The sequence below is a fragment of the Oncorhynchus nerka genome, linkage group LG23 (assembly GCF_034236695.1).
Source record: "Oncorhynchus nerka isolate Pitt River linkage group LG23, Oner_Uvic_2.0, whole genome shotgun sequence".
Taxonomy (NCBI): domain Eukaryota; kingdom Metazoa; phylum Chordata; class Actinopteri; order Salmoniformes; family Salmonidae; genus Oncorhynchus; species Oncorhynchus nerka.
The window spans coordinates 5,371,366-5,397,519 of record NC_088418.1 but is presented as its reverse complement, the minus strand read 5'-3'; the positions used below and the strand labels follow the sequence as shown (position 1 = coordinate 5,397,519).

The following is a 26,154-nucleotide window of genomic DNA, read 5'->3' as shown; positions in this document are numbered from 1 at the left end:
CAGCATTTCACTGTGAGGTCTACAACACCTGTTGTATTCAGCATTTCACTGTAAGGTCTACTACACCTGTTGTATTCAGCATTTCACTGTAAGGTCTACTACACCTGTTGTATTCAGCATTTCACTGTAAGGTCTACTACACCTGTTGTATTCAGCATTTCACTGTACGGTCTACTACACCTGTTGTATTCAGCATTTCACTGTGAGGTCTACTACACCTGTTGTATTCAGCATTTCACTGTACGGTCTACTACACCTGTTGTATTCAGCATTTCACTGTGAGGTCTACTACACCTGTTGTATTCAGCATTTCACTGTGAGGTCTACCTACACCTGTTGTATTCAGCATTTCACTGTAAGGTCTACTACACCTGTTGTATTCAGCATTTCACTGTACGGTCTACTACACCTGTTGTATTCAGCATTTCACTGTACGGTCTACTACACCTGTTGTATTCAGCATTTCACTGTGAGGTCTACTACACCTGTTGTATTCAGCATTTCACTGTAAGGTCTACCTACACCTGTTGTATTCAGCATTTCACTGTGAGGTCTACTACACCTGTTGTATTCAGCATTTCACTGTACGGTCTACTACACCTGTTGTATTCAGCATTTCACTGTGAGGTCTACTACACCTGTTGTATTCAGCATTTCACTGTGAGGTCTACAACACCTGTTGTATTCAGCATTTCACTGTACGGTCTACTACACCTGTTGTATTCAGCATTTCACTGTACGGTCTACTACACCTGTTGTATTCAGCATTTCACTGTACGGTCTACTACACCTGTTGTATTCAGCATTTCACTGTGAGGTCTACAACACCTGTTGTATTCAGCATTTCACTGTAAGGTCTACTACACCTGTTGTATTCAGCATTTCACTGTAAGGTCTACTACACCTGTTGTATTCAGCATTTCACTGTAAGGTCTACTACACCTGTTGTATTCAGCATTTCACTGTGAGGTCTACTACACCTGTTGTATTCAGCATTTCACTGTACGGTCTGATACACCTGTTGTATTCAGCATTTCACTGTGAGGTCTACTACACCTGTTGTATTCAGCATTTCACTGTAAGGTCTACTACACCTGTTGTATTCAGCATTTCACTGTACGGTCTGATACACCTGTTGTATTCAGCATTTCACTGTGAGGTCTACTACACCTGTTGTATTCAGCATTTCACTGTACGGTCTACTACACCTGTTGTATTCAGCATTTCACTGTGAGGTCTGCTACACCTGTTGTATTCATCATTTCACTGTGAGGTCTACTACACCTGTTGTATTCAGCATTTCACTGTGAGGTCTACTACACCTGTTGTAGTCAGCATTTCACTGTACGGTCTGCTACACCTGTTGTATTCAGCATTTCACTGTAAGGTCTACTACACCTGTTGTATTCAGCATTTCACTGTGAGGTCTACTACACCTGTTGTATTCAGCATTTCACTGTAAGGTCTACCTACACCTGTTGTATTCAGCATTTCACTGTGAGGTCTACTACACCTGTTGTATTCAGCATTTCACTGTACGGTCTACTACACCTGTTGTATTCAGCATTTCACTGTGAGGTCTACTACACCTGTTGTATTCAGCATTTCACTGTGAGGTCTACAACACCTGTTGTATTCAGCATTTCACTGTACGGTCTACTACACCTGTTGTATTCAGCATTTCACTGTACGGTCTACTACACCTGTTGTATTCAGCATTTCACTGTACGGTCTACTACACCTGTTGTATTCAGCATTTCACTGTGAGGTCTACAACACCTGTTGTATTCAGCATTTCACTGTAAGGTCTACTACACCTGTTGTATTCAGCATTTCACTGTAAGGTCTACTACACCTGTTTTATTCAGCATTTCACTGTAAGGTCTACTACACCTGTTGTATTCAGCATTTCACTGTACGGTCTACTACACCTGTTGTATTCAGCATTTCACTGTGAGGTCTACTACACCTGTTGTATTCAGCATTTCACTGTACGGTCTACTACACCTGTTGTATTCAGCATTTCACTGTGAGGTCTACTACACCTGTTGTATTCAGCATTTCACTGTGAGGTCTACCTACACCTGTTGTATTCAGCATTTCACTGTAAGGTCTACTACACCTGTTGTATTCAGCATTTCACTGTGAGGTCTGCTACACCTGTTGTATTCAGCATTTCACTGTGAGGTCTACCTACACCTGTTGTATTCAACATTTCACTGTGAGGTCTACCTTACACCTGTTGTATTCAGCATTTCACTGTAAGGTCTACTACACCTGTTGTATTCAGCATTTCACTGTGAGGTCTACTACACCTGTTGTATTCAGCATTTCACTGTGAGGTCTACTACACCTGTTGTATTCAGCATTTCACTGTAAGGTCTACTACACCTGTTGTATTCAGCATTTCAATGTGAGGTCTACTACACCTGTTGTATTCAGCATTTCACTGTGAGGTCTACCTACACCTGTTGTATTCAACATTTCACTGTGAGGTCTACCTTACACCTGTTGTATTCAGCATTTCACTGTAAGGTCTACTACACCTGTTGTATTCAGCATTTCACTGTGAGGTCTACTACACCTGTTGTATTCAGCATTTCACTGTAAGGTCTACTACACCTGTTGTATTCAGCATTTCACTGTGAGGTCTACTACACCTGTTGTATTCAGCATTTCACTGTAAGGTCTACTACACCTGTTGTATTCAGCATTTCACTGTAAGGTCTACTACACCTGTTGTATTCAGCATTTCACTGTACGGTCTGATACACCTGTTGTATTCAGCATTTCACTGTGAGGTCTACTACACCTGTTGTATTCAGCATTTCACTGTACGGTCTGATACACCTGTTGTATTCAGCATTTCACTGTGAGGTCTACTACACCTGTTGTATTCAGCATTTCACTGTAAGGTCTACTACACCTGTTGTATTCAGCATTTCACTGTACGGTCTGATACACCTGTTGTATTCAGCATTTCACTGTGAGGTCTACTACACCTGTTGTATTCAGCATTTCACTGTACGGTCTACTACACCTGTTGTATTCAGCATTTCACTGTGAGGTCTGCTACACCTGTTGTATTCATCATTTCACTGTGAGGTCTACTACACCTGTTGTATTCAGCATTTCACTGTGAGGTCTACTACACCTGTTGTAGTCAGCATTTCACTGTACGGTCTGCTACACCTGTTGTATTCAGCATTTCACTGTAAGGTCTACTACACCTGTTGTATTCAGCATTTCACTGTGAGGTCTACTACACCTGTTGTATTCAGCATTTCACTGTAAGGTCTACCTACACCTGTTGTATTCAGCATTTCACTGTGAGGTCTACTACACCTGTTGTATTCAGCATTTCACTGTACGGTCTACTACACCTGTTGTATTCAGCATTTCACTGTGAGGTCTACTACACCTGTTGTATTCAGCATTTCACTGTGAGGTCTACAACACCTGTTGTATTCAGCATTTCACTGTACGGTCTACTACACCTGTTGTATTCAGCATTTCACTGTACGGTCTACTACACCTGTTGTATTCAGCATTTCACTGTACGGTCTACTACACCTGTTGTATTCAGCATTTCACTGTGAGGTCTACAACACCTGTTGTATTCAGCATTTCACTGTAAGGTCTACTACACCTGTTGTATTCAGCATTTCACTGTAAGGTCTACTACACCTGTTGTATTCAGCATTTCACTGTAAGGTCTACTACACCTGTTGTATTCAGCATTTCACTGTACGGTCTACTACACCTGTTGTATTCAGCATTTCACTGTGAGGTCTACTACACCTGTTGTATTCAGCATTTCACTGTACGGTCTACTACACCTCTTGTATTCAGCATTTCACTGTGAGGTCTACTACACCTGTTGTATTCAGCATTTCACTGTGAGGTCTACCTACACCTGTTGTATTCAGCATTTCACTGTAAGGTCTACTACACCTGTTGTATTCAGCATTTCACTGTGAGGTCTGCTACACCTGTTGTATTCAGCATTTCACTGTGAGGTCTACCTACACCTGTTGTATTCAACATTTCACTGTGAGGTCTACCTTACACCTGTTGTATTCAGCATTTCACTGTAAGGTCTACTACACCTGTTGTATTCAGCATTTCACTGTGAGGTCTGCTACACCTGTTGTATTCAGCATTTCACTGTGAGGTCTACTACACCTGTTGTATTCAGCATTTCACTGTGAGGTCTACCTACACCTGTTGTATTCAACATTTCACTGTGAGGTCTACCTTACACCTGTTGTATTCAGCATTTCACTGTAAGGTCTACTACACCTGTTGTATTCAGCATTTCACTGTAAGGTCTACTACACCTGTTGTATTCAGCATTTCACTGTAAGGTCTACTACACCTGTTGTATTCAGCATTTCACTGTAAGGTCTACTACACCTGTTGTATTCAGCATTTCACTGTAAGGTCTACTACACCTGTTGTATTCAGCATTTCACTGTGAGGTCTACCTACACCTGTTGTATTCAGCATTTCACTGTGAGGTCTACCTACACCTGTTGTATTCAACATTTCACTGTGAGGTCTACCTTACACCTGTTGTATTCAGCATTTCACTGTAAGGTCTACTACACCTGTTGTATTCAGCATTTCACTGTAAGGTCTACTACACCTGTTGTATTCAGCATTTCACTGTAAGGTCTACTACACCTGTTGTATTCAGCATTTCACTGTAAGGTCTACTACACCTGTTGTATTCAGCATTTCACTGTAAGGTCTACTACACCTGTTGTATTCAGCATTTCACTGTAAGGTCTACTACACCTGTTGTATTCAGCATTTCACTGTAAGGTCTACTACACCTGTTGTATTCAGCATTTCACTGTAAGGTCTACTACACCTGTTGTATTCAGCATTTCACTGTAAGGTCTACTACACCTGTTGTATTCAGCATTTCACTGTAAGGTCTACTACACCTGTTGTATTCAGTATTTCACTGTGAGGTCTACTACACCTGTTGTATTCAGCATTTCACTGTAAGGTCTACTACACCTGTTGTATTCAGCATTTCACTGTAAGGTCTACTACACCTGTTGTATTCAGCATTTCACTGTAAGGTCTACTACACCTGTTGTATTCAACATTTCACTGTAAGGGTACAGTAAATGTTTTTATTGAATCCATTTTAGAATAAGGCCGTAACGTAAACAAAAATGTGGGAAAAATGTCAAAGGGTCTGAATACTTTCCCGAATGCGCTGTAGGTCACAGAATCTTATGTAAGTGGTAGGTTATAGAAGAGAGGAATTTATTACCGCTCGTAAACCTACAGGTATTAACAAAGAACTGGCCCTGTACAACGCCTTAAGAGTTAGATTAGTTCAATCCTATTGGACTTCATATATACGTAGATATGGCGGAGGATTTTTTATATGGCAACAATAGAAGACTAGATACTCTATAGATAAGACTGATACCGTGTGAAGGAGTGGCTCATGTCAAGGGGACACTAGTAGTGCTTCAGTGCTCCCCACAAAACACACAGACTGGGACTACGTCCCAAATGGAAAAACCTTTTCTACACAATGTTGGATTTATTTTTTAACTAGGAAAGTCAACACAACATGGCAGCAGAACAACATGGCAGCAGCACAACATGGTAGCAACACAACATGGCAGCAGAACAAAACATGGCAGCAGCACAACATGGTAGCAACACAACATGGCAGCAGCACAACATGGCAGCAGCACAACATGGTAGCAACACAACATGGCAGCAGAACAACATGGTAGCACCACATGGTAGCACCACAACATGGCAGCAACACAACATGGCAGCAACACAACATGGCAGCACAACATGGCAGCAACAAAACATGGTAGCAACACAACATGGCAGCAACACAACATGGTAGCACAACATGGTAGCAACACAACATGGCAGCAACACAACATGGCAGCACAACATGGCAACACAACATGGCAGCAACACAACATGGTAGCACAACATGGTAGCAACACAACATGGTAGCAACACAACATGGTAGCACAACATGGTAGCAACACAACATGGTAGCAACACAACATGGTAGCACAACATGGTAGCAACACAACATGGCAGCAACACAACATGGTAGCAACACAACATGGTAGCAACACAACATGGTAGCAACACATGGTAGCAATACAACATGGCAGCAACACAACATGGCAGCAACACAACATGGTAGCAACACAACATGGTAGCAACACAACATGGCAGCAACACAACATGGTAGCAACACAACATGGTAGCAACACAACATGGCAGCAACACAACATGGCAGCAACACAACATGGTACAAACATTGTTAGGGAACATCCCAGATGGCACCCTATTGCCTACAAAGTGCACTACATTTGACTAAAGCCCTAAAGTAGTGCACTACATTTGACTAAAGCCCTAAAGTAGTGCACTATTAATGCATAACTGACCTATTTCAAACCGAGTGGGGGAAAAAAAGAGTGGCTAGCTTTAGAGTTTAACCAAAAAACACACGTTTACCACACCCACACCCACACCCACACACACCCCTCCTTCTCAGCCCCAACCCTCCACACCTGTCACACACACACACACACACACACACACACACACACACACACACACACACACACACACACACACACACACACACACACACTCACACACACTGCTCACCCATTTCCTGTCGAGTGCTGCAGACCCCGAGACCATACTGCTGGGTTCTGTCTGCCACAGTTTTCAGGAAATCACCGTTGTTCTCAGCGAAACCCAGGTAGTTATAGGAACCCATGTTGATGACATCGTCTATGGTCTTCCCTGTTAAACTGAACACACACAGACAGACAGACATTAAACCCTACGTTGATGACTGTTAAACTGAACACAGACAGACAGACATACAGACAGACATTAAACCCATGTTGATGACATCGTCTATGGTCTTCCCTGTTAAACTGAACACACACAGACAGACATACAGACAGACATTAAACCCTACGTTGATGCCTGTTAAACTGAACACACACAGACAGACATACAGACAGACATTAAACCCTACGTTGATGCCTGTTAAACTGAACACAGACAGACAGACATACAGACAGACATTAAACCCTACGTTGATGACTGTTAAACTGAACACACACAGACAGACATACAGACAGACATTAAACCCTACGTTGATGACTGTTAAACTGAACACACACAGACAGACATACAGACAGACATTAAACCCTACGTTGATGACTGTTAAACTGAACACACACAGACAGACAGACAGACAGACATTAAACCCTACGTTGATGACTGTTAAACTGAACACACACAGACAGACAGACAGACATTAAACCCTACGTTGATGCCTGTTAAACTGAACACAGACAGACAGACATACAGACAGACATTAAACCCTACGTTGATGCCTGTTAAACTGAACACAGACAGACAGACATACAGACAGACATTAAACCCTACGTTGATGACTGTTAAACTGAACACACACAGACAGACAGACAGACAGACATTAAACCCTACGTTGATGACTGTTAAACTGAACACACACAGACAGACAGACAGACATTAAACCCTACGTTGATGACTGTTAAACTGAACATGTACTAATCATTTTCTAACTGGTTCATACGTTATAGACGTGTGAACAATTGATTTTGTTGCACATGTATGTCTGAGAGGCAAACACACACACACACACACACACACACACATAATACGATAAACAATTAGAACACAAAACAGTAAACAATATTGTTTCATTGAATTTGCTCAAAGCCTTATTAGAACCTAGGACCATATACACACACAGTGTATCAGAGTAGGAGTTCAGATCTAGGATCAGGTCCTCCCTTGTCCGATGTAATAAGATCCATTGTTATCTACAAGTGGAAAAAAACTGATTCTAGATCAGCACCCTGTACCTGAATGTCCAGTTGTAGTCTGGGGACACCCTCTCCATCACGTCAAACACAGGGCCAGGCAGACTGCATATAGGTCTGTTCCAGTTGTCTCTTACTCTCATGTACAGGTTACGGGTGTAGAAGTTCTCAAAGTCTTGGTACAGAGGGACGAAATCCTGAGGAGACACATATTGAAAACAGGGTTCATTGTCACAGCACAGCGTGATTACTACATGGCACAAACAGTTCAAGTATGAAGTTTACATCCACTTAGGTTGGAGTCATTAAAACTAGTTTACATCCATTTAGGTTGGAGTCATTAAAACTAGTTTACATCCACTTAGGTTGGAGTCATTACAACTAGTTTACATCCACTTAGGTTGGAGTCATTAAAACTAGTTTACATACACTTAGGTTGGAGTCATTAACACTAGTTTACAGACACTTAGGTTGGAGTCATTAAAACTAGTTTACATACACTTAGGTTGGAGTCATTAAAACTAGTTTACATACACTTAGGTTGGAGTCATTAAAAACTTGTTTTTTAACCATTCCACAAATTTCTTGTTAATTAATATCAAACTATAGTTTTTGCAAGTCGGTTAGGACATCTACTTTGTGCATGACACAAGTAATTTTTCCAACAATTGTTTACGGACAGATTATTTCACTTATAATTTACTGTATCACAATTCCAGTGGGTCAGAAGTTTACATACACTAAGTTGACTGTGCCTTTAAACAGCTTGGAAAATTCCAGAAAATGATGTCATGGCTTTAGAGGCTTCTGATAGGCTAATTGACATCATTTGAGTCAATTGGAGGTGTACCTGTGGATGTATTTCAAGGCCTACCTTCAAACTCAGTGCCTCTTTGCTTGACATCATGGGAAAATCAACAGAAATCAGCCAAGACCCCAGAAAAAACATTGTAGACCTCCACAAGTCTGGTTCATCCTTGGGAGCCATTATCAAACGCCTGAAGGTACCACGTTCATCTGTACAAACAATAGTACGCAAGTATAAACACCATGGGACCACGCAGTCGTCATACCACTCAGGAAGGAGACGCGTTCTGTCTCCTAGAGATGAACGTACTTTGGTGCGAAAAGTGCAAATCAATCCCAGAACAACAGTGAGGAACCTTGTGAAGATCCACTTTAAAACGAGTCCTATATCGACATAACCTGAAAGGACACTCAGCAAGGAAGAAGCCACTGCTCCAAAACCGCCATAAAAAAGCCAGACTACGGTTTGCAACTGCACATGGGAACAAAGATCGTACTTTTTGGAGAAATGTCCTCTGGTCTGATGAAACAAATATATAACTGTTTGGCCATAATGACCATTGTTATGTTTGGAGGAAAAAGGGGGAGGCTTGCAAGCCGAAGGTCACCATCCAAACCGTGAAGCATGGGGGTGGCAGCATCATGTTGTGAGGGCGCTTTGCTGCAGGAGGGGCTGGTGCACTTCACAAAATAGATGGCATCACGAGGAGGAAAAATTATGTGGATATATTGAAGCAACATCTCAAGACATCAGTCAGGAAGTTAAAGCTTGGTCGTAAATGGGTCTTCCAAATGGACAATGACCCCAAGCATACTTCCAAAGTATTGTCAAAATGGCATAAGGACAACAAAGTCAAGGTATTGGAGTGGCCATCACAAAGCCACGACCTCAATCCCATAGAAAATTTGTGGGCAGAACTGAAAAGGCGTGTGCGAGCAAGGAGGCCTACAAACATGACTCAGTTACACCAGCTCTGTCAGGAGGAATGGGCCAAAATTCACCAAACTTATTGTGGATAGCCACTCAATGTTTGACCCAAGTTAAACAATTTAAAGGCAATGCTACCAAATACTAAGTGAGTGTATGTAAACTTCTGACCCACTGGGAATGTGATGAAATAAATAAAAGCTGAAATAAATAATTCTCTCTGCTTGTCACACCCTGGTCGAAATATATTGTGTTTTTCTTCATTTATTTGGTCAGGCTAGGGTGTGACATGGGTTTATTGTGGTGTGTTTCGTCTTGGGGGTGTCTAGCATAGTCTATGGCTGCCTGAGGCGGTTCTCAATCAGAGTCAGGTGATTTTCGTTGTCTCTGATTGGGAACCATATTTAGGCAGCCATATTCTTTGAGTGTTTCGTGGGTGATTGTTCCTATCTCTGTGTTAGTTGTCACCAGATAGGCTGTACAGGTTTTCCAATTCCGTTTGTTGTTTTTGTCGTTCAATAAACATGTATAGAAATTACCACGCTGCATTTTGGTCCGACTCTCCTTCGACGGAAGAAAACCGTGACACTGCTATTATTCTGACATTTCACATTCTTAATTAAAACAAAGTGGTGATACTAACTGACCTAAAACAGGGAATTTTTTTGCTAGTATTAAATGTCAGGAATTGTGAAAAACTGAGTTTAAATGCATTTGGCTAAGGTGTGTGTAAACCTCCCGACTTCAACTGCAAGTGGTAAGTATGTTTGAATAATTGGAGAGGTGGTGCAGTTACCTCCTAATGAGATATAGTGATCACTGTATCACAAGACTAGAAGTGGGTGATCACTGTATCCCAAGACTAGAAGTGGGTGATCACTGTATCTCATGACTAGAAGTGGGTGATCACTGTATCACAAGACTAGAAGTGGGTGATCACTGTATCCCAAGACTAGAAGTGGGTGATCACTGTATCCCAAGACTAGAAGTGGGTGATCACTGTATCCCAAGACTAGAAGTGGGTGATCACTGTATCCCATGACTAGAAGTGGGTGATCACTGTATCACAAGACTAGAAGTGGGTGATCACTGTATCCCATGACTAGACATGGGTGATCACTGTATCCCATGACTAGAATTGGGTGATCACTGTATCACAAGACTAGAAGTGGGTGATCACTGTATCCCATGACTAGAAGTGGGTGATCACTGTATCACATGACTAGAATTGGGTGATCACTGTATCCCATGACTAGAAGTGGGTGATCACTGTATCCCATGACTAGAAGTGGGTGATCACTGTATCCCAAGACTAGAAGTGGGTGATCACTGTATCCCATGACTAGAAGTGGGTGATCACTGTATCACATGACTAGAAGTGGGTGATCACTGTAAGAGGAGTGCACTGGACATGGTGCTGTTGGCAAAAATAGTTTTTTTTTTTGAGCTTCTGATCTGACATTATTTTCAAAGAGCTCCATTAGGACCAAGGCACAGCAGAACAGAGCAGAACAGAGCAGAACACAGCAGAACAGAGCAGAACACAGCAGAACAGAGTAGAACACAGCAGAACACAGCAGAACAGAGCAGAACACAGCAGAACAGAGCAGAACACAGCAGAACAGAGCAGAACATGGCAGAACACAGCAGAACAGAGTAGAACACAGCAGAACACGGCAGAACATGGCAGAACACAGCAGAACACAGCAGAACACTGCAGAACAGAGCAGAACATAGCAGAACAGAGCAGAACATAGCAGAACAGAGCAGAACATGGCAGAACAGAGCAGAGCAGAGCAGAACATAGCAGAACAGAGCAGAACACAGCAGAACAGAGCAGAACATAGCAGAACAGAGCAGAACATAGCAGAACAGAGCAGAACATAGCAGAACAGAGCAGAACATGGCAGAACAGAGCAGAGCAGAGCAGAACATAGCAGAACAGAGCAGAACACAGCAGAACAGAGCAGAACATAGCAGAACAGAGCAGAACATGGCAGAACAGAGCAGAACACAGCAGGACAGAGCAGAACATAGCAGAACACAGCAGAACACAGCAGAACAGAGCAGAACATGGCAGAACAGAGCAGAACAGAGCAGAACAGAGCAGAACACAGCAGGACAGAGCAGAACATAGCAGAACATAGCAGGACAGAGCAGAACATAGCAGAACACCTCAGGACATATTGAAAACAGGGTTCATTGTCACAGCACAGTGTGATTACTACATGGCACAAACAGTTGAAGTATGAAGTTTACATCCACTTAGGTTGGAGTCATTACAACTAGTTTACATCCATTTAGATTGGAGTCATTACAACTAGTTTACATACACTTAGATTGGAGTCATTACAACTAGTTTACATCCACTTAGATTGGAGTCATTAACACTAGTTTACATACACTTAGGTTGGAGTCATTAACACTAGTTTACATCCACTTAGATTGGAGTCATTAACACTAGTTTACATACACTTAGGTTGGAGTCATTCAGTTTAACACTAGATTGGAGTTTAACACAGTTTACATACACTTAGGTTGGAGTCATTAAAACTAGTTTACATACACTTAGGTTGGAGTCATTAAAACTAGTTTACATACACTTAGGTTGGAGTCATTAAAACTAGTTTACATACACTTAGGTTGGAGTCATTAAAACTAGTTTACATACACTTAGGTTGGAGTCATTAAAACTCATTTTTCAACCACTCATTTTTCAACAACACCAATTTTTTGTTCACAAACTATAGTTTTTGCAAGTCGGCTAGGACATCTACTTTGTGCATGACACAAGTAATTTTTCCAACAATTGTTTACAGACAGATTATTTCACTTATAATGCACTTCATCACAATTCCAGTGGGTCAGAAGTTTACATACACTAAGTTGACTGTGCCTTTAAACAGCTTGGAAAATTCCAGAAAATGATGTCATGGCTTTAGAAGCTTCTGATAGGCTAATTGGCATAATTTGAGTCAATTGGAGGTGTACCTGTGGATGTATTTCAAGGCCTACCTTCAAACTCAGTGCCTTTTAGCTTGACATCATGGGGAAATCAAAAGAAATCAGTCAAGACCTCAGAAACAAATTGTAGACCTCCACAAGTCTGGTTCATTCTTGGGAGCAATTTCCAAACGCCTGAAGGTACCACGTTCATCTGTACAAACAATAGTACGCAAGTATAAATACCATGGGACCACGCAGCCGTCATACCGCTCAGGAAGGAGATGCGTTCTGTCTCCTAGAGATGAAAGTACTTTGGTGCGAAAAGTGCAAATCATTTCCAGCAGAACAGAGCAGAGCAGAACAGGGCAGAAAAGAACAGAACAGGGCAGAACACAACAGAACAGAACAGGGCAGAACACAACAGAACAGAACAGAACAGGGCAGAACACAACAGAACAGAACAGGGCAGAACACAACAGAACAGAACAGAACAGGGCAGAACACAACAGAACAGAACAGGGCAGAACACAACAGAACGGAACAGGGCAGAACACAACAGAACAGGGCAGAACACAACAGAACAGAACAGGGCAGAACACAACAGAACAGAACAGGGCAGAACACAACAGAACAGAACAGAACAGGGCAGAACACAACAGAACAGAACAGAACAGGGCAGAACACAACAGAACAGGGCAGAACAGAACAGAACAGAACAGGGCAGAACACAACAGAACACAACAGAACAGGGCAGAACACAACAGAACAGAACAGGGCAGAACAGGGCAGAACAGAACAGAACAGGGCAGAACAGAACAGAACAGGGCAGAACAGAACAGAACAGGGCAGAACAGAACAGAACAGGGCAGAACAGAACAGGGCAGAACAGAACAGAACAGGGCAGAACACAACAGAACAGGGCAGAACAGAACAGAACAGGGCAGAACAGAACAGGGCAGAACAGAACAGAACAGGGCAGAACAGAACAGAACAGGGCAGAACACAACAGAACAGGGCAGAACACAACAGAACACGGCAGAACAGAACAGGGCAGAACAGAAAAGAGCTATCCCATCCCAGTCAATGCCATTTAGGATGTTAATCAGTCTCTGATGGTCACAGCTGCATGTGTGTGTGTGTGTGTGTGTGTGTGTGTGTGTGTTTGTTTCTGTGTGTGTGTTTCTGTGTGTGTGTCTGTGTGTGTGTGATGCAGTGAAGAGTGTTATTCAGGGACAGAGGATACATAAAGTAGTCCCCTAGAGTGACCTCGTAAAGACAACAAGGTCAAACAGAGAGAGAACATTAGAGCAGATTGTCTACCCACACACACACACACACACACACACACACACACACACACACACACACACACACACACACACACACACGTAAGTCTACTAAAGTAGGCTAAACAACCACATATCACCAGTATTGTAAGTATCACTACAACAGTTTTCAAAAAGCAGGCCACAATTCTCTAAGGACAGAGAGCCTCTTTCCACCAGTTTCTGTCTAAATAAAGCAAATATACAACAACAAAAAAAGGTAGAGAAGAAGACAAAGGAATCAGGATTTAAAATAATTTCATTATTTTCCATGATGGAGATCTTTAGTTCCATCTCTGAGGAGAACAGAGCAGAGCTCTCTATCTCTGTCTCTCTCTCTGCTCTCTCTCTGTCCCTCTCTCTGCTCTCTCTCTCTCTGTCTCCCTCTCTCTCTCTGTCTCCCTCTCTCTCCCTCTGTCTCTCTCTCTGTCTCTCTCTCTCTGCTCTCTCTCTGTCTCCCTCTCTGCTCTTTCTCTCTCTGCTCTCTCTCTCTCCCTCTGTCTCTCGCTGTCTCTCTCTCTGTCTCTCTCTGGCTGTCTCTCTCTGGCTGTCTCTCTCTCTCTCTCTCTCTGTCTCTCTGCTCTCTGTCTCCACTGAGAGTTCATTAACACCAGATCTAGTCCTCTGGGTCGTCTGTCACCCATTGTGACTCAGTAGATTATTAAACAACAACAAGAAGGGGGGGGGGGGAACTAATGAGAGAGCATTAACTCCATGTCCTTTTCAGATTTACATGAGTTCCTGAAACCGTTTTCTCCCCAATTTTGTGGTATCCAATTGTTTAGTAGCTACTATCTTGTCTCATCGCTACAACTCCCGTACGGGCTCGGGAGAGACGAAGGTTGAAAGTCATGATACACAACCCAACCAAGCTGCACTGCTTCTTAACACAGCACGCATCCAACTGACCTTGGTTAGCGCGCACTGCGCCCGGCCTGCCACAGGAGTCGCTGGTGCACAATGAGACAAGGATATCCCTACCGGCCAACCCCTCCCTAAGCTAGACCAATTGTGCATCGCACCACAGACCTCCCGGTCGCGGCCGGTTACAACAGAGCCTGGGAGTGAACCCAGAGTCTCTGGTGGCACAGCTGGCGCTGCAGTACCACGCCCTTAACTATTGCGCCACCCGGGAGGCCCTACAAAAATGCAATGTTTTGGCATAAATGCCTTCTGGAACATGTGGAACATGTGAACTTTCATGTTGCCTTAATAATAAATGTGTATGTCATCTGTAAATAAAATTGTTGAATTACGAGCCGAGTTGGTTTAGCCAAGAAAATATTCAGGAAACTAACTGCTGATTCATTCTGAAAATGAATCCGACAATGAGAAAATCCCTGATTTAGGAAAAGAAAAATCAAAAAAACATTTGAATTGACATTGTAGAGTCTTCTATTGACAGTAGTGGGAAGAAACGGTGTCGTTGTCACCAAAGAAGAAGAGTTTTGATTTCAGTGGAAGCAGAGAGATGATTGGATGATTGGTTGATTGATGGATGATTGCCAAATGCAGAGAGTCCAAAAAGAGAAGAAGGAAGATAACCGTTGTATAAAACACCTCCGGATTACATCTTCAAACTAAAGGGCAACCATGGCAACCATGACCGAGAGGGAGAAGCGTCCATCCATGTATACGGTAAGATAGCATATTATATGTTTTCTAATTTAGTAAGAAAGTCTTTTGCAAATTAAAGCGAAATGTAAAATAGATTGTGTCTGTAAAATGTATATAAACTCGTCCTCTTCTGACACCAACAGATCTTCTTGTGGAGTTTTCATTCCCCCTCTCTCTCTCCCTCTCTCTCTCTCCTCTCTCTCTCTCTCCCCCTCTCTCCCCCTCTCTCTCTCTCGCTCCACCCCTCTCTCTCTCTCTCCCTCTCCCCCCTCTCTCTAGAAGAGTTATAATGAAGCACTTCCACTGTTCAGCAAGAGAATGAGACGGTGATGAGCAGAACGGAGAAGAGGTTCACATGTATTTATCAGTAACTAAACAGCAACTTGTTGCTGTGAATATGTCAGTTCTAAACTGGAAAGTACTCATCAGTAAAATATTGTAAAAGTCACATTATTAGGGAACTTGTTCTTCTTGCAAAGCATGTAAACGTTTAAAACAAAAAATTATATTACTCTGACTAAACGCTTTCATAAACAGCTCAGAACTGTTGTCTTTTCTTTAACAGCTCAGAACTGTTGTCGTTCCTTTAACAGCTCAGAACTGTTGTCTTTCCTTTAACAGCTCAGAACTGTTGTCGTTCCTTTAACAGCTCAGAACTGTTGTCTTTCCTTTAACAGCTCAGAACTATTGTCATTCCTTTAACAGTTCAGAACTGTTGTCATTCCTTTAACCTCTTCAGTCGACCCTCTACTTTTTTGAACATTCTGTTAAAAATCGCGCAACATTTCAGCGCCCTGCTACTCATGCCAGGAATATAGTATATGCATTTGCTTAGTCTGTGTGGATAGAAAACACTCAGACGTTTAAAAAACTGGTTAAATCACTGCTGTGGCTTTACCAGAACAGCATTTACATCGAAAAGCACAGGAAAAACTGATCACTGAAAATGGGGAAAATATATCCATGCGCTACTTGAACCCATTGATAAACGTCAATTAATTGACTGAGGTTGCAGTACCTACAGCAGGGTGTCTAGAGTCTTGTCATTTCCCTTCGAGTTTTTTTCTTGGTCAAACACATACAGGACACCGTATCTAATCCGGTCTAGGACCGGATATTTTCGTTGAGTTTCTAGCCGGACATTTTTCCAGACGGACAGCTAATGATCTTTACATCGCCTCTGATGAATTTTATCGCTTATTAACGTTTACTAATACCTAAAGTTGCATTACAAACGTATTTGAAGTGTTTTGTGAAAGTTTATCGTCGACTTTTTGAATTTTAAAAATGACGTTACGAACGATGTTTTTTGTTTTCACACTTTATATCAGGCTTTATATGGAACGATTTAATCGAAATAAAGACCCAAATAGTGTTTATGGGACATCAGCCAACAAAGAAGATGGTGAAAGGTAATGAATGTTTTCTATTTTATTGTGCGGTTTGTGTAACGCCGAAATGCTAATTATTTTGTTTATGTCCCCTGTGGGTCTTTTGGGGTGTTGCATGCTATCAGATAACAGCTTCTCAGAACGAAAAGCATTTTAAAAATCTGACTTGTTGCCTGGATTCCACAGCTTTAGCATTCGATACCCTGCATGTGTATTTTAATGAACTTTTGAGTTTTAACTAATACTATTAGCATTTAGCGAAGCGCATTTGCATTTCCAGAGCTCTAGTTGGGACACAAGCGTCCCGGGTAGAAGCAACAGGTTAACAGCTCAGAACTTTTGTCATTCCTTTAACAGCTCAGAACTGTTGTCGTTCCTTTAACAGCTCAGAACTGTTGTCTTTCCTTTAACAGCTCAGAACTGTTGTCTTTCCTTTAACAGCTCAGAACTATTGTCATTCCTTTAACAGCTCAGAACTGTTGTCGTTCCTTTAACAGCTCAGAACTATTGTCATTCCTTTAACAGCTCAGAACTGTTGTCGTTCCTTTAACAGCTCAGAACTGTTGTCATTCCTTTAACAGCTCAGAACTGTTGTCTTTCCTTTAACAGCTCAGAACTGTTGTCTTTCCTGTAACAGCTCAGAACTGTTGTCTTTCCTTTAACAGCTCAGAACTGTTGTCGTTCCTTTAACAGCTCAGAACTGTTGTCGTTCCTTTAACAGCTCAGAACTGTTGTCGTTCCTTTAACAGCTCAGAACTGTTGTCTTTCCTTTAACAGCTCAGAACTGTTGTCGTTCCTTTAACAGCTCAGAACTGTTGTCTTTCCTTCAATTGTAACAGCTCAGAACTGTTGTCGTTCCTTTAACAGCTCAGAACTGTTGTCTTTCCTTTAACAGCTCAGAACTGTTGTCTTTCCTTCAATTGTAACAGCTCAGAACTGTTGTCGTTCCTTTAACAGCTCAGAACTGTTGTCTTTCCTTCAATTGTAACAGCTCAGAACTATTGTCATTCCTTTAACAGCTCAGAATTGTGTTCTTTCCTTTAACAGCTCAGAACTGTTGTCATTCCTTTAACAGCTCAGAACTGTTGTCGTTCCTTTAACAGCTCAGAACTGTTGTCATTCCTTTCTTTCTCTGCATCCACAATGACATCCTCAGAGTCCTGTGCACCACAGGAGAGCACATTGAAAAACAGAAATACACACAGCTTGTCGTCCCGTCCATAGTAGAATACAGAGCCACACTGTGAAGACACAATCATAGCCCCATCCAGCTAGCTCAAACCTCACAGTGTCCTTCAGGGCAGCCACCAAAATCAAAAGTAACAGTCAGTATCTGGTGTGGCCACCAGCTGCATTAATTACTGCAGTGCATCGCCTCCTCATGAACTGCACCAGATTTGCCAGTTCTTGCTGTGAGATGTTACCCAACTCTTCCACCAAGGCACCTGCAAGTTCCCAGACATTTCTGGGGGGAATGGCCCTAGGCCCCACCCTCCGATCCAACGGGTCCCAGACATGCTCAATGGGATTGGGATTGAGATCTGGGCTCTTCGCTGGCCATGGCAGAACAAGGACATTCCTGTCTTGCAGGAAATCACGCACAGAACGAGCAGTATGGCTGGTGGCATTGTCATGCTGGAGGGTCATGTCAGGATGAGCATGCAGGAAGTGTACCACATGAGGGAGGAGGAAGTCTTCCCTGTAATACACAGCGTTGAGATTGCCTGCAATGACAACAAGCTCAGTCCGATGATGCTGTGACACACCGCCCCAGACCATGACGGACCCTCCACCTCCAAATCGATCCCACTCCAGAGTACAGGCCTCGGTGTAACGCTAATTCCTTCAATGATAAACGCGAATCCGACCATCACCCCTGGTGAGACAAAACCGTGACTCGTCAGTGAAGAGCACTTTTTGCCAGTCCTGTCTGGTCCAGCGACGGTGGGTTTGTCCGTCCTGTCTCCCTGTAGCGCGGTCTTAGGCATCTCACAGTACGGACATTGCAATTTATTGCCCTGACCACATCTGCAGTCCTCATGCCTCGTTGCAGCATGCCCAAGGCACGTTCACCCAGCGACGGTGGGTTTGTCCGTCCTGTCTCCCTGTAGCGCTGTCTTAGGCATCTCACAGTACGGACATTGCAATTTATTGCCCTGACCACATCTGCAGTCCTCATGCCTTCTAAGCCTCAGTGTTGTTATCCATTAGTTTACTCCAATTAAGGGAGGGGTGGGTTATGGGAAAATAATAAAGGAAATCTTTTTTAATTGTTTTTATTCTTCCCAATTTCATGATATCAAATTGGAGTTACAGTGTTATCTCATCGCTGCAACTCCCGTACGGACTCGGAAGAGGCGAAGGTCGAGAGCCGTGTGTCCTCCGAAACACAACCCAGCCAAACCCACCTCCAACCCAGACGACGCCGGGCCAAACCCGTCCCCAACCCAGACGACGCTGGGCCAAACCCTCCCCCAACCCAGACGACGCCGGGCCAAACCCTCCCCCAACCCAGACGACGCCGGGCCAAACCCTCCCCCAACCCAGACGACGCCGGGCCAAACCCTCCCCCAACCCAGACGACGCCGGGCCAAACCCTCCCCCAACCCAGACGACGCCGGGCCAAACCCTCCCCCAACCCAGACGACGCCGGGCCAAACCCTCCCCCAACCCAGACGATGCCGGGCCAAACCCTCCCCCAACCCAGACAACGCCGGGCCAAACCCTCCTCCAACCCAGACAACGCTGGGCCAAACCCTCCCCCAACCCAGACAACGCTGGGCCAAACCCACCTCCAACCCAGACGACGCTGGGCCAAACCCTCCCCTAACCTGGACGACGCTGGGCCAAACCCACCTCCAACCCAGACAGCTGGGCCAAACCCTCCCTAACCTGGACGCGCTGGGCCAAACCCACCCCCAACCCAGACAACGCTGGGCCAAACCCTCCCCAACCCAGACAACGCTGGGCCAAACCCTCCCCCAACCCAGACAACGCCGGGCCAAACCCTCCCCCAACCCAGACAACGCTGGGCCAATTGTGCACCGCCCCATGTGTCTTCCAGTCCCGACCGGCTGCAATAGAACCTGGACTCAAACCAGGATCTCTAGCGGCACAGCTAGCACTGCGACGTGGAAGGCAGAATTAAAAAAAATTTTTGTAATACAATATATATATATATATAGTACCAGTCAAAGGTTTGGACACCCCTACTCATTCAAAGGTTTTTTCTTTATCACATGATTCCATATGTGTTAATTCATAGTTTTGATGTCTATTGTACAATGTAGAAAATAGTACAAATAAAGAAAAACCCTGGAATGAGTAGGGGTGTCCAAACTATTGACTTATACTGTACATCTCTACCTTCTGCTCCTCTCTCTCCCTGGCGATGTGACATTTCTCCAGTCCTACTGCTCTGAGGAAGTCCCTGAAGTATCCGAACACTGTGACGATGCCGAACCCCAGGTATGTCATCACAGCTACGTACATGGGAGGATTCTCAAAGGATTCTGGTCTCTGAAACCTCTGGCGACTGGAGGGGGGCCCAGCGCTGTGTGTTGTGCTGTTTTTCTAGAGGAAGAAGAGCAACAACAGTCAGGGTAACTACACACAAACAACAACAACAACAGTCAGGGTAACTACACACAAACAACAACAACAACAACAACAGTCAGGGTAACTACACACAAACAACAACAACAACAACAACAGTCAGGGTAACTACACACAAACAACAACAACAACAACAGTCAGGGTAACTACACACAAACAACAACAACAACAACAACAGTCAGGGTAACTACACACAAACAACAACAACAACAACAACAACAGTCAGGGTAACTACACACAAACAACAACAACAACAACAACAGTCAGGGTAACTACACAGTCAGGGTAACTACACACAAACAACAACAACAACAACAACAGTCAGGGTAACTACACACAAACAACAACAACAACAACAACAACAGTCAGGGTAACTACACACAAACAACAACAACAACAACAACAGTCAGGGTAACTACACACAAACAACAACAACAACAACAACAACAGTCAGGGTAACTACACACAAACAACAACAACAACAACAACAACAGTCAGGGTAACTACACACAAACAACAACAACAGCAGTCATGGTAACTACACACAAACAACAACAACAACAGTCAGGGTAACTACACACAAACAACAACAACAACAACAACAGTCAGGGTAACTACACACAAACAACAACAACAGCAGTCATGGTAACTACACACAAACAACAACAACAACAGTCAGGGTAACTACACACAAACAACAACAACAACAACAACAGTCAGGGTAACTACACACAAACAACAACAACAACACCAACAGTCAGGGTAACTACACACAAACAACAACAACAACAGTCAGGGTAACTACACACAAACAACAACAACAACAGTCAGGGGAACTACACAAAAACAACAGGCATGGTAACTACACAAAAACAACAGGCATGATAACTACACACAAACAGTCATGGTAACAACAACAGTCACGGTAACTACACACAAACAACAACAACAACAAGTCCTTCACTTTTTCCACATTTTGTTACGTTACAGCCTTATTCTAAAATGCATTAAATAATTGTTTCCCTCATCAATCTACACAAAATAGCCCATAATGACAAAGCAAAAACAGTTTGTTACATTTTTTGCAAATGTATAAAAAAAAAAAAACTGATTTGCTTTATTTACATCAGTATTTCTGAACAAAGCAAAAAACTGGTTTTTAGACGTTTTATTTACCTTTATTTACATCATTATTCTGACCCTTTGCTATGAGACTCAATATTGAGATCAGGTGAGTCCTGTTTCCATTGATCATCCTTAAGATGTTTCTCCAGCTTGATTGGAGTCCACCTGTGGTACATCCAATTGATTGGACATGATTTGGAAAGGCACACACCTGTCTATATAAGGTCCCACGGTTGACAGAGCATGTCAGAGCAAAAACCAAGCCATGCAGTTGAAGGAATTGTCCAAAGAGCTCTGAGACAGGATTGTGTCGAGGCACAGATCTGGGGAAGGGTACCAAAAAATGTCTGCATCATTAAAGGTCCCCAAGAACACAGTGGCCTCCATCATTCTTAAAATGGAAGAAGTTTGGAACCACCAACACTCTTCCTAGAGCTGGACGCCCGGCCAAACTGAGCAATCAGGGGAGAAGGGCCTTGGTCAGGGAAGTGACCAAGAACCCGATGGTCACTCTGACAGAGATCTAGAGTTCCTCTGTGGAGATGGGAGAATCTTCCAGAAGGGCAACCATCTCTGCAGCACTCCACCAATCAGGCCTTTATGGTAGAGTTGCCAGATGGAACCCACTCCTCAGTAAAAAGGAATACGACAGCCCTCTTGGAGTTTGACAAAAGTTACCTAAAGGACTCTCAGACCATGAGAAACAAGATTCTCTGGTCTGATGAAACCAAGATTGAACTCTTTGGCCTGAATGCCAAGCCTCACATCTGGAAGAAACCAGGCAACGCGCATCACTTGGCCAATACCATCCCTACGGTGAGGCACGGTGGTGGCAGCATCATGCTGTGGGGATGTTTTTCAGCGGCAGGGACTAGGAGACTAGTCAGGATCGATGGAAAGATGAACGGACCAAAGTACAGAGAGATCCTTGATGAAAACCTGCTCCAGAGCACTCAGGACCTCAGACTAGGGTGAAGATTCACCTTCTAACAGGACAATGACCCTAAGCACACAGCCAAGATAACGCAGGAGTGGCTTCGGGACAAGTCTCTGAATGTCTTTTAGTGGCCCCGCCAGAGCCCAGACTTGATCCCGATCGAACATCTCTGGAGAGACCTGTGCAGCGACGCTCCCCATCCAACCTGACAGAGCTTGAGAGGATCTGCACAGAAGAATGTAAGAAACTCCCCAAATACAGGTGTGCCAAGCTTGTAGCGTCATACCCAAGAAGACTCAAGGCTGTAATCGCTGTCAAGCTTGTAGCGTCATACCCAAGAAGACTCAAGGCTGTAATCGCTGCCAAGCTTGTAGCGTCATACCCAAGAAGACTCAAGGCTGTAATCGCTGCCAAGCTTGTAGCGTCATACCCAAGAAGACTCAAGGCTGTAATCTCTGCCAAGCTTGTAGCGTCATACCCAAGAAGACTCAAGGCTGTAATCGCTGCCAAGCTTGTAGCGTCATACCCAAGAAGACTCAAGGCTGTAATCGCTGCCAAAGGTGCTTCAACAAAGTACTGAGTAAAGGGTCTGAATACTTATGTAAATGTGATAGTTCTGTTTTATAAATTAATACTAAATTAGCATGATGTAACTGGGAACCTGTTTTTGCTGTCATTATGGGGTATTGTGTGTAGATGGATAAAAAAATATGTATATATACATTTTAGTTATAAAGGTTGTAACGTAACAAAATGTTGAATAAGTCAAGGGGTCTGAATACTTTCCGAATGCGCTGTATGTCAGTGTTCAGTGTGGAGTTGTTCATCAATTTAAATTAAATTCCAAAGAACAGGCAGAATAAACCAAATTGAACATCCAAAAGAAAACAGATTTTGGTTTGTTAACCACGGGTTTAAAAACAGGTCTTTCAACTCGCCAGATTGAGTTTCAAATGTTCTCTCATGGAGAACAACTGTTCCAGGTATGGGCATCACTTCACCATGGCAACCTTAAAATTAAAAAAAATAATATTTGGAAATATATACTGTTATTTTATTCTGTTATATTACATAATTTTATTTATTGTGTGCAATGTGTGCAAAGCTGTCATCAAGGCAAAGCTACTTTGAAGAATATAAAAAATAAATAAAAAAGAATATAAAATCTATTTTGATTAACACTTTTTTTGGTTACTACATGATTCCATATGTGTTATTTAATAGTGTTGATGTCTCAACTATTATTCTACAATGTAGAAAATAGTAAAAAAAATAAAGAAAAACCCTGAATGAGTAGGTGTTCTAAACCTTTTGACCGGTAGTGTAGGTGTGTCTTGACTGTGATAAGGGCTCAATAAATAAGAGCATATTGTCTGCTAAATGAACCAAACAAGGCTATGTCATTGCACAGCCATAGGCTTCTACATCAAAGCACCACTGCTGAGGTTACTGCTTTTTAAAATATTGTCTTCCACGATATAATATAACCAGTTGATTTTAGAGTTTCAATAAATTAATATTAAATGGCACTTGCTTTTTAATTGCTATATATATATATATATATATGTATATATATGTGAGGCAATTTAGAAAGTGTGGATTTATCTGTAATGGTTATGCTAATTTGGCATTGTTGCGATCTTTTGGCACATGCGCACATATAATTTTTTTTCCACTTGCGCTTTTGTTTTCCAAAAATAAAATGAACTAATGGTTACTCAAGTAACCATTAGTATTAGTTAGTAACCATTAGTACATGACCTGTCAAAACAATCCCTATTTCAGACTGTAGTGACTCTGACATGGCTGCTCTAGTTGTAAAAGGGTGTGTGGGCTCACTACAGTAGACTGGTAGGTGGCACTCAGGAGATGTGTTTAGAGCAAACTAAGGAAACAATACCTGTCACGGAAGACTCACAGTTACTTTCAAAATGTTCAAAATCATAGTGTAAGAACACGTTTAAAGCCTGAAAGAGGATGATACAACTTTCAAAACGAGTCATCTTTTATTGTCCGGCCACAACAGTCAACTAGTGTGCCGTTTAGTTTGCTAACACTTTCACTCATTTGTTTCTGAACAATTAATAACACGCTCGCTAGTTAACTACCACATGGTATTGTCAAACTGTCCACACAACAGTAACTAGTTAGGTAGGAAAACTACAAGATATGCCAAATAACACCCCCCTCAAAGAATTGAGGGCAAATAAATCAGATTTGACCGTTCAGACACAAGATGCATGACCAGGAATCAGATTTGTAGATTTCAAAACCACCTATAAAATATGTTTTAAAATGTGTCGTGAAATGTCCGATTCCACGTGCTTCTTGGCTCGTCCGGGACGGGATAAAGATGAGTAGATGCGAGGTGGGCCATAATGTAACGAGGTAGTTATACCCGGCTGCATCAACAAGTGCGATCCTGAGATACGAGGCAGCGCTACGCTTCATGTAGTCACAGTGACAGACACTAACTCCGCAACAGAGCCTCTACACTTGTATTACGCCGTTCATATTATTGTTTTTTTTTTTGTTGTTGTTGTTGTTTTTCTCGCTATTATTATTTTTTTTTTACAGAGAATAAAAGTTAGGCTGCTCAACATGTCGCACATAGCATTGGAAAACGCCCCATGACATCTACTCGCCAGTAATTCTACTTACCTGCGCCTTATTGTGGTATCCATTTTTCTTACAATTGGCGTTTTTGAAGTTATTCCCGTTCAGTTGTATCTTGATGTTTCCGTTGGGCACAGGGGCTGTAGTTCGAGCCATATCTAGTCAGGAGACGATATGGTGTACACTGAGTGAATAAGTAGGAAGTGTTTTTTCACCCCCCAGCAGCGGTGAATGAATGGCAGCCCAGGTATGAAACCGGTTTACCTTACTTGGGTCATACGACAAAAGGTGATTTATAATCAGCACTACGGGTAGCTCTGGTCCGTGACGTTACGTGTGGGTTGATAGCACTGCGTCAACAAACCCGACGTAACGCCCCGGACCAGAGTTATGTGACTCCTACAGGTCGCGTTGGAAACCTAACCCACGCGCAAGCCTCTTATTATTGTGTACACAAAACTAGCATCTCATCTCCACGCTGTGAAATAGATCTTGAGGAAGCAGCGGGTGAAACAAATGATTCGACTTCTGAATCTGAAATCCGATTGGAAGAAAAATGTACATTCCGTTTTCCTAAACTGGTGATAGGCTGTCATCCGTAGAAATATAATGTCGTTTGTAAATATGTGTCGTCACCAGACCTAAGGCCGGCTCACAGAATTCAACAGTAGTTTGGATTTAAAGTGAAGCACGAGGTCAACTGTACCTGTTATCATTACTCTGGTTTCAGGGTGCTACCTTTCACTTCTCTATTATAGTGTAAAATAAAAAGTGTACATCCGAAATAGCACCCTGTTCCCTATATAGTGCACAACTTTTAAACCGAGCTCTATGGTCCCCGGTCAAAAGTAGTGCACTATATAGGGAATAGGGTGGCATTTGGGACTTTACCATAGGGTGTGATAGTGTGTGTTAGGTTACTCATTTACACAAATACAGGAAGCAATGAAAACAA

The 26,154-nt window shown here is 42.8% G+C and overlaps 1 protein-coding gene across 1 annotated transcript in view; it reads right to left on the bottom strand.

Moving 5' to 3' along the window:
* sptlc3 (serine palmitoyltransferase, long chain base subunit 3) overlaps window positions 1-25,919 on the bottom strand; it is a 56,074-nt gene extending 30,155 nt beyond the window's left edge. The window contains exons 1-4 of the mRNA XM_065008447.1: window positions 25,245-25,919; window positions 20,273-20,479; window positions 7,935-8,089; window positions 6,669-6,824 (exon numbers count right to left, since the gene is read on the bottom strand). Of these exons, the coding sequence (XP_064864519.1) occupies window positions 6,669-6,824; window positions 7,935-8,089; window positions 20,273-20,479; window positions 25,245-25,355 (629 nt within the window). The 5' untranslated portion in view covers window positions 25,356-25,919. The remainder of the gene's footprint in view (window positions 1-6,668; window positions 6,825-7,934; window positions 8,090-20,272; window positions 20,480-25,244) is intronic.
* Window positions 25,920-26,154: the final 235 nt, after the last annotated feature.